At 43.0% G+C, this 13,370-nt stretch overlaps 1 protein-coding gene across 1 annotated transcript in view; it reads right to left on the bottom strand.

The window, feature by feature from the left end:
• PHF24 (PHD finger protein 24) overlaps positions 1 to 13,370 on the bottom strand; it is a 166,985-nt gene that overhangs the window by 52,586 nt on the left and 101,029 nt on the right. The window contains exon 3 of the mRNA XM_077284935.1: positions 563 to 748. Within this exon, the coding sequence (XP_077141050.1) occupies positions 563 to 748 (186 nt within the window). The remainder of the gene's footprint in view (positions 1 to 562; positions 749 to 13,370) is intronic.

Here is a 13,370-nt window from a genome sequence, read left to right as displayed (position 1 = left end):
AGCACCATTTATAAAGTCTACTCCAAAGAGGGCGTGTCTCACAGGATTCTATGAGGGCGTGTCTTTAGGCTGCTCTGCATTGTGAACCTGAAAGCCACGCCCCTTGGTAAATTCCATAAAAATTAGCACTAAATAAAATTACCCATATCTCTGGAACCACATGGCAGATTTTAAAAAACAAAAAAGCAGAATAGCTCAGGGAGCAGCAGGAGTAAAATAAGAGCAAAAACTGGCCACTCTTGTTCTGGTGATAGGTCCCCCTTTAAGTGACCATAATTGTCAAACTGCACTCTCTAAAGCCTGTAAAATATATTTCTGCTTCTCAATTAGAAAAATTTGGCTGCTTTCTTTCAAAACCACCTTTATCCGTTTAATGGAGGTAAACTACAATTCCAAACACAACCCATGGGAAAGAGTGGTATTGTTTCTGAATGAAAGCAGTCACATTTTTAGGCACAGTTTGCCTGAACGATGTCTGGACATTCGGGATAGAGGAGATTGTACAGATCAATTACTGCGTTAGTCATGAAAACCACTACCAGAAATAAGTTGGCATACTTACACAGTAATAACAGCTCCAGCCAGTTTCCGTATGGGCCATTTCTGTCACTTCCAGGGCATTGTCATTGCGCAGGTATCCCATGCGGTGAAGGCAGCCATCATGAAAAACCCGGGAGCAGATTCTACATGGGTAGAGGCTCTCTGCAGTCCAGACCTCGCAGATCTCACACATCTCATCATTGGTGATCTATAGAGATTAAAAAATGAATTATAACTGCTCAATAATATGGATCAATGCAATCATGAGCGTAAATGCCACGAAGCAACACGAGTGTTCTAAGGTCCTCTCTGGCTAGCGATAAGCTCAAAGTCTACTTAAAGGGAATCTGTGAGCAGTGTTTTGCTATCCCATTATGAACAGCATAAGGTATGGGCAGAGACCCTGACTCCAGAAATGTATCACTTACTGGGCTGCTTGGTGTAGTTTTGATAGAATCCCTGTTTTCTCTGCTGCAGATCTGCTGAGCCCTGTATAGCCCACACCACTGTCAGCTTTCTGTGTACACTGTGCATTGTCAGCAGGCTGCCAATTAATGGTGGGCTCGGGGTTACATGGACCAGCCTGACTGGCCTGCACATGAGACCTAGTCTTCTAGTGATAATCTTCTGCTACAAAACACAGTCTAATAAGTGACATACACATCGCTGGAATCAGGGTCTATGCACCGACATTATGCTGCTCTCACATTAAAAACCTGCTGACAGATTCCCTTTAATGCCGTTGTTGACAATTGTAAGGCAGGACTGGCAGGGGAGGAGTATGGTGGCTTAACAACCTGAGAGCAACCCTAACGGCAAGCAGTGGCATTAAGAGAGTGGATAGAGCCCCATTTCTGACTTCAGTAAGGTTACTGCAGTTCATAGCCGATGAACTCAGGTCACCTTACTGACGTCAATGCTAGTCACTGCAGGCTCGTTCTCACGCTACTGTCACTGTGTTCTATTTGGTGTGTATTACGCTCAACATGCCATCTGGGTGTAGCAAACTCGGGGAACAGAGATGGATTTACGGCAGACCCCTTTGGAATACTTGATTTGTTATAGTAATGGGGGTGTCTTTTAGATGCCTCTTCATTCCTAACCCCTGGGCTTGATGTCAGCTGACATTACAAAGCTGATATCAACCCCAAAACCATAGCATAGAGCCAGAATTGTCGCATCTAATTCATGTGCCATTTCTGGGGTGGCTGAGGGATGGTTTTATTAGTCTGGGTGGGGGCCAATATCCATGGCTCTTTTTCATGCTATTAATATCAGCCTTTACTGGTTATTAAAAATAGGGGGACCCCACATTATTTTTTGGGGTCCCCAATTTTTAATTCTCAGTGAAGCTTAAGTAGACAGCTGTGAGCTGATATTAATAGACTGGGAAACTCCACGGTTATTGCCCCATTCCCAGACTGTTAAGACAAGATCTCAGCTGTCTGCTTTCCCACAGCTGGTTAATAACAATACGGGGAACCCAACACCATTTTTTTATTTTCAATTATTTATTACAAAGAAAACTACACATGCAAAGCACTGATTATATATCTCGCTGACATATTTCTATCTCTGTATATAAGTAAGATTGTTTTATTAGTTAGAAAACTAGCTTGAAATGACAGATAATTACTGTATGTAAAAGATTATGTTAAAACGCATTGCATATGCATTTCATACGGATGTGATAGGGATGCTGGGTGAGGAAAAACGCACACTCGCATGGCATAGGAATGCTAGGTGAGAAGAAAAAACTCATGACACTGTCCAACTTTTCTGGCTGAGAATCTCAGCTACTTTATATAGGCAGATGTGAGCGAACCCTAATTGTCATTATGGGGCTTTCTTCTTTCATTTATTTATATTGGATTTTCAGTGAAGAAAGGGTTACAGGTCGTAAACCATGGCCTTTTAAATAATCAAATGAAATATCTAGCGCTGCCAGCTCTGTAGAGTTGAGGTGAAGTATTGATCCTTAAAATACTGATACAAATTGTTATGGTATTGATCCCAGCCGTCTCCGGCAGCTAAGTGCTGGGCTATAGATAATGTATTTGGAAAGACGGCATGCTGCGGTATTCATGTGCTGAATTATTGGCTCTAAGTTATCACCCAAACTAGGGATTCTAACAACTGAATTACTTTCCAGGCCAAGAACCTCTCAGCTGCAGGCAGCATAGTGGTTCAGTGGTTAGCAATGTTGCTTTGCAGCGCTGGGTTCCTGGGTTCAAATCCCACTAAGGACAACATCTGCAAGGAGTTTAGAAATTTAGATTGTGAGACCCAACGTGGACAGACTTTTGTAAAGCGCTGCAGAAATTACTGGCGCCATGTAAGTGAACGGAAAATCAAAGGAAATAAAGCAAGCGGCAGGGCAGAGAAACAAGACCTCTGGAGACCACTTGCACTGTTTCCGATTTCTAGGAAAGTCCATGTTTGCAACAAGTAGTTTGGGCATCATGGCTAGTCATCATGTTTCTAGAATTTCAATACTGTATATACTTAGCACTCCTAAAGGTGTTTCTCACTAAATTTTGTATCATCAAAAAGTTAATTTACTTCAGTTCTTCAATACAAAAAGTGAAACTCATATTATATAGAGTCATTACATACAGAGTGATCTATTTCAAGTGTTTATTTCTGTTAATGTTGATGATTATGGCTTTCAGCCAATGAAAATCCAAAAGTCATTATCTCAGTAAATTAGAATACTTTATGATACCAGCTTGACAAATGATTTTAAAATTCGAAATGTTGGCCTACTGAAATGTACGTTCAGTAAATACACTCAGTACTTGGTCGGGGCTCCTTTGGCATCTATTACTGCATCAATGCAGCGTGGCATGGAGGCGATCAGCCTGTGGCACTGCTGAGGGGTTATGGAAGCCCAGGTTGCTTTGATAGCAGCCTTCAGCTCGTCTGCATTGTTGGGTCTGGTGTGTCTCATCTTCTTCTTGACAATACCCCATAGATTATCTATGGAGTTAAGGTCAGGCGAGTTTGCTGGCCAATCAAGCACAGTGATACTGTTGTTTGTAAACCAGGTATTGGTACTTTTGGCAGTGTCGACAGGTGCCAAGTCCTGCTGGAGATTGAAATTTCCATCTCCAAAAAGCTTACATCCCTTACATCAATTCCATACAGTATGCAGAAAAATGTCATCGAAAAGGCCTCAGTTTGGATGCTGGGAACCGAATAATCCAGAGAGAGAAACACAGGGGTGACTATACATGAGGGGCCATCTCTCCAACAAGATCGGGGCAGGGCCGCATTGTGTGTGTATTAATGTCAAAGTGGTTGGAAAAATTGGTTAAACTATTATAACAAATCTAATTGACATTCTATAAAAGTAAATCAGCTGTAAACCATGTAATCCTACACGATTCCTAGTTACAGTCCCAGCAAATAATAACTCTGGCCACATACACACAATCAGTATTTGGTCAGTATTTTACATCAGTATTTATAAGCCAAAACCAGGAGTGGAACAATCAGAGGAGGTAAAATATAATAGAAACACGTCACCACTTCTGTATCTATCACCCACTCCTGGTTTTGGCTTACAAATACTGATGAAAAATTGTTAACCCCTTCCCGACATGTGACGGAATAGTACGTCACATGTCGGGACCCCCGCTTTGATGTGCGCTCCGGCGGTGAGCGCACATCAAAGTCGCGACATGTCAGCTGTTTTTTACAGCTGACATGTGCGCGCAATAGCGGCGGGTGAAATCGCGATCACCCGCCGCTATTAACTAGTTAAATGCCGCTGTCAAGCGCAGACAGCGGCATTTAACTACCGCATCCGGCCGTGCGGCCGGATATGAGCGCATCGCCGACCCCCGTCACATGATCGGGGGTCGGCGATGAGTCAGGAAGGTAACCATAGAGGTCCTTGAGACCTCTATGGTTACTGATTGCCGGTGGCTGTGAGCGCCCCCCTGTGGTCGGCGCTCACAGCACACCTGCAAATCTGCTGTGTAGCAGCGATCTTATGATCACTGCTGCATAGCAGAGCCGATCGGGCTATGCCTGCTTCTAGCCTCCCATGGAGGCTATAGAAGCATGGCAAAAGTAAAAAAAAAAAGTTTTTAAAAATGTGAAAAAAATAAAAAAAATATAAAAGTTTAAATCACCCCCCTTTCGCCCCAATCAAAATAAATCAATAAAAAAAACCCCCAACCTACACATATTTGGTATCGCCGCGTTCAGAATCGCCCGATCTATCAATAAAAAAAAAGCATTAACCTGATCGCTAAATGGCGTAATGAGAAAAAAATTCGAAACGCCAGATTTACGTTTTTTTGGTCGCCACGACATTGCATTAAAATGCAATAACGGGCGATCAAAAGAACGTATCTACACCAAAATGCTATCATTAAAAACGCCAGCTCGGCACGCAAAAAATAAGCCCTCACCTGACCCCAGATCACGAAAAATGGAGACGCTACGAGTATCGGAAAATGGCGCAATTTTGTTTTGTTTTGTTTTTTGCAAAGTTTGGAATTTTTTTTCACCACTTAGGTGAAAAATAACCTAGTCATGTTAGGTGTCTATGAACTCGTAGTGACCTGGAGAATCATAATGGCAGGTCAGTTTTAGCATTTAGTGAACCTAGCAAAAAAGCCAAGCAAAAAACAAGTGTGGGATTGCACTTTTTTTGCAATTTCACTGCACTTGGAATTTTTTTCCCGTTTTCTAGTACACGACATGCTAAAACCAATGATGTCGTTCAAAAGTACAACTCGTCCCGCAAAAAATAAGCCCTCACACGGCCAAATTGACGGAAAAATAAAAAAGTTATGGCTCTGGGAAGGAGGGGAGCGAAAAACGAAAACGGAAAAACGGAAAAAGCTCCGGGGGTGAAGGGGTTAAAGGACGAGTTTCCCCCTAAAAATACTAAACTTATAGTTATCAATGGAGGAACTCTCCTTACACCTCTATTGAGGTCCGATATTAACTATTATCGCCGAACTTGACTATTAATAATTAATATCCACCAAATAAGCATCAACGTTATCTTTTCCTTATACTATACACTAACTGAGACAAAACCGTGTACCAATAAAGGATATTTATTACAAACACACAAGTCTGCAGTCTATAACATACATATATATTCATACCCAAGCTGGCGACTATAAATATATATATATATATATATATATATATATATATATATATATATATATATATATATGTATATATATATGTATATATATATACACACAATACTGACACTTAAACCAAAAGAACAAAATACTGACACTACAGCACTAATACAGTAATTTCACTACAGTATACAGTAATATAACAACAATATAAAAACCCACCCTGAATTACCCAAATTGCCCAAATCACATATTCAATATCAGCCCACCCATCTATAGCTTACTATCCCTAAGGCCTAGTAAGTAAAGGGGTTGCAGAGTATACTCAACCACCTTGTGTGCCCATGATCGTCCCAGTAAGCAAGTAAGGCAAAAGAGAGCCACATGATCTTGTCCCTTTTATGTAGCCAGCTAAAAGAGGTGTGTGCAACCCCAGGTGTGTGGGGTTGATGTCACAGTATATTGTCCACCAAGATATATCCCCTCAGTCCTAAATGAAACTTGTTTTTCCAGCACATGGCAGCTTTGTTTTACAGCAAGTTGGAGGAGGGGGCTTCTGGGAACACATATAGTTACATAGTTATTAAGGTTGAAGGAAGACTTTAAGTCCATCTAGTTCAACCCATAGCCTAACCTAACATGCCCTAACATGTTGATCCAGGGGGCAAAAAAACCCCATGTGGCAAAGAGTAAGTTCCACATTGGGGAAAAAAATTCCTTCCCGACTCCACATATGGCAATCAGACTAGTTCCCTGGATCAACGCCTTATCTAGGAATCTAGTGTATATACCCTGTAACATTATACTTTTCCAGAAAGGTATCCAGTTCCCTCTTAAATTTAAGTAATGAATCACTCATTATAACATCATATGGCAGAGAGTTCCATATTCTCACTGCTCTTACAGTAAAGAATCTGTGTCTGTTATTATGCTTAAACCTTCTTTCCTCCATATGGGAGAATTATATCACTAAACACATCTCTATGTAAAGATATACATTTTGGGGCACTTCCCTTCTACAATCCCCCTGTTGTCGAGAACACGACAATGAAATTTGAGGTAAGTGTTGTGCTGGGTTTATTTGTCTAATCAACCCCCAATTATAACTTGTGACAATTCAGAATGAGATGAAGCATAATTCTGCACTTAGGTACCTAGACATCATCCACACGGCCATCAGCTCTCCCCTGCCTTTCACCGTAACCCACATCTCTATCCACAGAGTACACTTTCTTCTTTCTTGGATCTTAATCAAAGTCTTTTGTTATCAAAGTCTTTTTGCTATGTCTTTTCTATGTGGTCATGTCGTTAACGGTCTTCAGGTGTTGGCCTATCCCAATGTCGTCTTACTGATCAGATTCTGGAATGGCTTCATCCTTACAGTCCATAGGTCAGCCAGTGTCATGCTGTGCATACTCTTCACCCTGTTAGAATTCACGTTACTCTATTTTGAGTATATCTGGCTTGATGAGACTGCTAGGTGTCACAGTCTGTAGATGGGCCTCATGGCATTTTTGTAGCGGAGGCATGACTTCCATCAGGCACGACTTCACTTTTATCAGACATGCATCAGACACGACTTCCATCAGGCACTCCTCCTGTAATCTTGATTGAAGATCGTTGATGTGGATCCTCCATGGATAGATACGCAGATCTTTACTAGGCAGGTCAGAATTTCTGGAGTAGGGAGTGATGTCACAATACCTAAGTTGACTGCGGGAAAGAACACCGTCTAATTCTAATCGACATTCAATCCATCCCTTACAAACTTCACCATTGCTAGGGTTAAAGTGGCAAATACCTTAGTTGATGGACGTGTCCCTAGAGAACCTTACTCTTTCTCCCCATTCACACCCCATTCTCACAAAACATATATTACAATTCCATAATGCAAATAGAGACTTAAGCTCTACTGGCTGTAAATGCATGGACACCTTCACATGAACACACTTACTGAGTATGTTCATGTACAGGTAGTCCTGCACTCACACCTAAAGTGTCTATATGCACACATATGGAATTTACTACACAGTAACACGACAATGAATAAAACATCATTATTTATATACAATATATTATATTGGATTTGGGGTAAAGGACTGGATTTTTCTTATGTCCTTAACCCCCTTCTCCGGCTGAGATAATGGTGCTCAGCCTGACTTCTGTGCAGATGGGTGTCCAGTCTTTTGGTTCTCCTGCAGATCATAAACAGTCCAATATATATAAATTAATGACCAGGAGGAAAATGACAGGAAGAAGAGGTGTTGGGTTTTATTACAGTCTCCTCCTCATGGCTGAAATCTGAGAGATGTTTCAGCTCGGCACCAAACGTAAGAGGGGTGTTTTGGAGTCTCTCAGGGGCATCTGCGCAAAGGTCAAGTCTTCTCTTTTGAGAGATAGGTATTCCTCTACATCGATACCTAAAATGGGATTAAGGGAACAAACACGCTCTGGGAGATCTCCCAGTGCAGTTAATAAACATCCTTATTTTATGCTTCCCTGTTCCACCAACCTCACTCATTCTGTATGCTTTTACTTCAAGGTGACCTCCCCGTTAACCTTTCTTGAGCTGCCCAGTAATTAGCTAATGCCTCAACTCTCCTGAACCCCACAAAATGAATGCAATTTTACTTTAGTACGATCCTAGTCAATTGCTTTTGTTTCCTATACAGACACCCCTACCAGTTCTCCAGAATTCAACAGAGTAAAGGTACCTTCACACGAAGCGACGCTGCAGCGATAGCGACAACGATGCCGATCGCTGCAGCGTCGCTGTTTGATCGCTGGGGAGCTGTCACACAGACCGCTCTCCAGCGACCAACGATGCCGAGGTCCCCGGGTAACCAGGGTAAACATCGGGTTGCTAAGCGCAGGGCCGCGCTTAGTAACCCGATGTTTACCCTGGTTACCAGCGTAAAAGTAAAAAAAACAAACAGTACATGCTCACCTGCGCGTCCCCCAGCGTCTGCTTCCTGACACTGACTGAGCTCCGGCCCTGCTTTCACTTTCACTTTAGGGCCGGCGCTCAGTCAGTGTCAGGAAGCAGACGCTGGGGGACGCGCAGGTGAGTATGTACTGTTTGTTTTTTTTACTTTTACGCTGGTAACCAGGGTAAACATCGGGTTACTAAGCGCGGCCCTGCGCTTAGCAACCCGATGTTTACCCTGGTTACCCGGGGACCTCGGCATCGTTGGTCGCTGGAGAGCGGTCTGTGTGACAGCTCCCCAGCGATCAAACAGCGACGCTGCAGCGATCGGCACCTGATGTTTACCCTGATTACCAGTGTAAAACATCGCTGGTATCGTTGCTTTTGGTGTCAAACACAACGATACACGGCGATCGGACGACCAAATAAAGTTCTGGACTTTATTCAGCGACCAGCGACATCACAGCAGGATCCTGATCGCTGCTGCGTGTCAAACACAACGATATCGCTAGCGAGGACGCTGCAACGTCACGGATCGCTAGCGATATCGTTACAAAGTCGTTTCGTGTGAAGGTACCTTAACATACAACAGTCGCAGCTACTTAACACCCTAGGAAAACTAAACATAAAACTAAGGTACACTGACATTAGTTGTATCCTGCATCACTTTTTAAACAAAACCATGTTTTCCGTCCAAACTTCAAGGTCTAAGCACACAGTATAACACGACACTCCATCGTGTACGTCCGTTATCTGTCCATGATTCTCCGCCTGTCTTAGTTCACATAACAACAACCTTTATCCAATCTAAGATGCAGAGGAAAACAAACAAACAAAGACAATTTTACAGCTGAACTTCAAGGCCTAGGTGAACACACACCTCCCTACCTATCTTAAGGTACCTTCACATTAAGCGACGCTGCAGCGATAGCGACAACGATGCCGATCGCTGCAGCATCGCTGTTTGATCCCTGGAGAGCTGTCACACAGACCGCTCTCCAGCGACCAATGTTGCCGAGGTCCCTGGGTAACCAGGGTAAACATCGGGTTACTAAGCGTAGGGCCGCGCTTAGTAACCCGATGTTTACCCTGGTTACCAGCATAAAATGTTAAAAAAACAAACAGTACATACTTACATTCGCTTCCCCCGGCGTCCGCTTCCGCCACTGACTGAGCGCCGGCCCTAACAGCAGAGCGGTGACGTCACCGCTGTGCTGTACTTTCACTTTCACTTTACGGCGCTCAGTCAGTGTGGGAAGCGGACGCCGGGGGACGCGAAGGTGAGTATGTACTGTTTTTTTACATTTTACACTGGTAACCAGGGTAAACATCGGGTTACTAAGCGCGGCCCTGCGCTTAGTAACCCGATGTTTACCCTGGTTACCAGTGTAAAACATCGCTGGTATCGTTGCTTTTGGTGTCAAACACGACGATACACGCCGGTCTGACGACCAAATAAAGTTCTGAACTTTGTTCAATGACCAGCGATATCACAGCAGGATCCTGATCGCTGCTGCGTGTCAAACTAAACGATATCGCTAGCCAGGACGCTGCAACGTCACGGATCGCTAGCGATATCGTTTAGTGTGAAGGTACCTTAAGTTCAAGCAACAAATCAGAGCATCCATGGATGTGACTCTATTATCCTGCGATCTGTGTTACTCTTATCATTCTGAATTCTATGGAAAACTGGAGCTAAAAATTCAAGAACCAGCAAATACACCTCATTTACTTCACAGGGGGTCTGATTGAAAACAGCAAACAACCAGCATCTAACAAATCCTGTTATCATTGCAATCACAATGAACCTCAGATAAAGCCATTCTGCCTCCTGTCTGAACCACACTGGTCTAACAATACATTTCGGTGACAAAAAAGCAAACTTCTCAAATAAAAGAAGAGTAAAAGAAACTAAAACAAAACAAACAATCAGAAAGACTAGAGGCCAGATAGAAACTCTTATAAGCTGAGTTTACATCAAGGCCTCACTAGCCTCCCTGGTTGTAAACGGCCATTTTTAGGAGTCTGCACATGGTGGGGCACATGAGACTGAGAGAAAATGCCATTATATCTGTGTAAATGCCTTTGCTCCTTGACAATATTGCTAGGCCCCTCACAATTACTTGTGCAATAACTGTTCCTTGCAATATGTCCAAAATGACCACATTTAAAACATTTCACAGAATGATATTTCCTCTCCCTCATTGTACCCTGCCATTTGCAGTACCTGGCAATATGGCCGGAGCAAGGACAAGCATAACATCTAACACATGCCATGCCTGATTTAGGGGCCCGGACAGAACATACTTCCTTCTGTCTGGAACTTTTAAACTCTTCCATTACTAAGGATGCACTCTTAATGATGTTACGTTTGCATTTTCTTTGTAATTTGGACAGCACATACCTGTCATTACATTTCTTTATTGGATCAAAATTTGATAAAATATTTGATCCTTCACCTGTTCCTTCACTCCTCCCCCTTTTTGCCCTTGTTTTCAGAGACAAAGAGAAGGCCAGCACCACATTTGAAAAATCATTGTTGATATTTTAAAGACTAGTAATCAGTTGGGAACTAGTATCCAGCTCCACACTGCACTAACTAATAATGGCATCACTAGCTGCTGCCATTTCCTTCACAGCTTTGATCTCAGCCCCAGACTGAGTCAGCTGTGCTTCCATATCAACACAATGATTTTTCATTTTCAGCAGTTGTGATTCAAGACTGGCAATCTGCTTTTCTCTGTCCACATTATACTGATCGTTCTCTGCCAGTTGTGTCTATAAGGCACAAACTCTCTGCACATTAGTCACATAACACTGGCAGGGGAAATTTGGGGAATCTGTCTTACACAGGGATTCCTCATAAACACAGATAAGTTTTCCTAACATCTCCAGTCATCTGCTTGACTTATTTAAGACCGACACATGCTGTCATGCCCACATATGCTTGTTCCAATAGGGCAGACCACAGCAATTCTGCAGATTTGGGTATTGTGGGGGTTACTGGGTGAAATTTACTGTGCTTTGCTAATCTTTTAACGGTCGATAAGTCCATACTCACGCTTCCTGAAACCATCTTGGTCGTCCTCCTTGTCTCTTCTCTGCTGCTTGAAAAAGGTCCTTTTGTCTCTGGAACACCTTTTCCTGACCAGCTGGACTTTTACCTTGAGAACGACTATGACTCTTTGGAAGAATGGAATGGCAAAGATCATCCCAAACTCTCAAAGATTATTAAGCAAAGGAAAAAGAAAAACGTTAAAAATCAGAAGACTGGGTTCTCTGTTATAGATTTTGTTCCATGTATAGATCGTATTGAAAATCTGCATCACCCGTCTGAACTATCAGCGCTCTGAACGCACAGAATTACACAACAGTTCACCCTGTATCAATGTAATCTGTCCACGTCCCTCCGACCTGATCAGTTCACAGACGATGACTAGAAATTCACACAGCAAAACAGGAAAAACAAAATCTAAACAGTGGGTCTGTAGCTCGCCATTGTTAAAGGACGGGTTTTCCTCCAAAAATAATAACCTTATCGTTACTAGTGTTGAGCGATACCTTCCGATACTTGAAAGTATCGGTATCGGATAGTATCGGCCGATACCCGAAAAATATCGGATATCGCCGATACCGATACCCGATACCAATACAAGTCAATGGGGCTCAAGTATCGGAAGGTATCCTGGATGGTTCCCAGGGTCTGAAGGAGAGGAAACTCTCCTTCAGGCCCTGGGATCCATATTCATGTAAAAAATAAAGAATTAAAATAAAAAATATGGATATACTCACCCGTTCGGGGGCCTCTGGACTTTACCGATTGTAACCGGCAGCCTCCGTTCCTAAGAATGAGCAGTTTAAGACCTTCGATGACATCGCGGCTTGTGATTGGTTGCGTACCGCTCATGTGACCACTCACGCGACCAATCACAGGCCGCGACGTCATCGCAGGCCCTAAACTCCTCAATGACGAAGCCTGCTAAGGCGAAACGTACGTCGAGGTTTCTTCCTGCCCACACCACGCTGGTGCCCGGTTACTACCATGTCTCAAGGTAATGTCTCCTACCATCTTCAGCATGCATACATTTTCCCTTAGACGTGGAGGTACCGGTTTTTGTCACATCTTTATGCCCTGCCTTTGACCTGGCGCAGTGATTTTTCATCTTATACTACATGTGTGATTTCACACCATGGTTAAGGGGTCCACTCCATGTACTTGTGAGTTATTTTAACTTTTATTATTCTTTCTACTTGGAGGTCCCAGTTATTTAGCTACATCACTGTGTGCCATGGGTCTCATTTTTGGGCATGTCCCAGCGTAGGTGTGGAGCTTGGCTGCCTGAATGTGTTGTGTCTGCCTCCAGCCATTTATTAACACCTGGTCTTGCTGGTGGCACTAGTTGCACGTCCTCGCCTTTACCTATTTTGTCCGTATGCAGTACTACATTATGTATAGGTTATCCTAATAAAATTACGTGTTTTGGTTACCTCTTCTGCTTGGTTGTGAACTTTTGTCTATACTTGGTTCCTGATCTTGCAACTCAGCAGGTTTTTTGTAGGTTTACACTCTCAATATCAGCCCACCCATCTATAGCTTACTATCCCTAAGGCCTATTAGGTAAGGGGTTACAGAGTATACTCAACCACCATGTACGTCCATGATCGTCTCAGCAAGCAAAGCAAAAGAGAGCCACATGATCTTGTCCCTTTTATGTGACCACCAGCTAAAAGAGGTGTGTCCAGCCCCAAGTGTGTGGGGTTGATGTCACAGTATATCGTCCACTAAGGCT

This window comes from Ranitomeya variabilis, chromosome 1 (genome assembly GCF_051348905.1).
Source record: "Ranitomeya variabilis isolate aRanVar5 chromosome 1, aRanVar5.hap1, whole genome shotgun sequence".
NCBI lineage: Eukaryota > Metazoa > Chordata > Amphibia > Anura > Dendrobatidae > Ranitomeya > Ranitomeya variabilis.
Note: the sequence above shows the minus strand (reverse complement) of the source record. Positions and strands in the feature narration are given on the sequence as shown.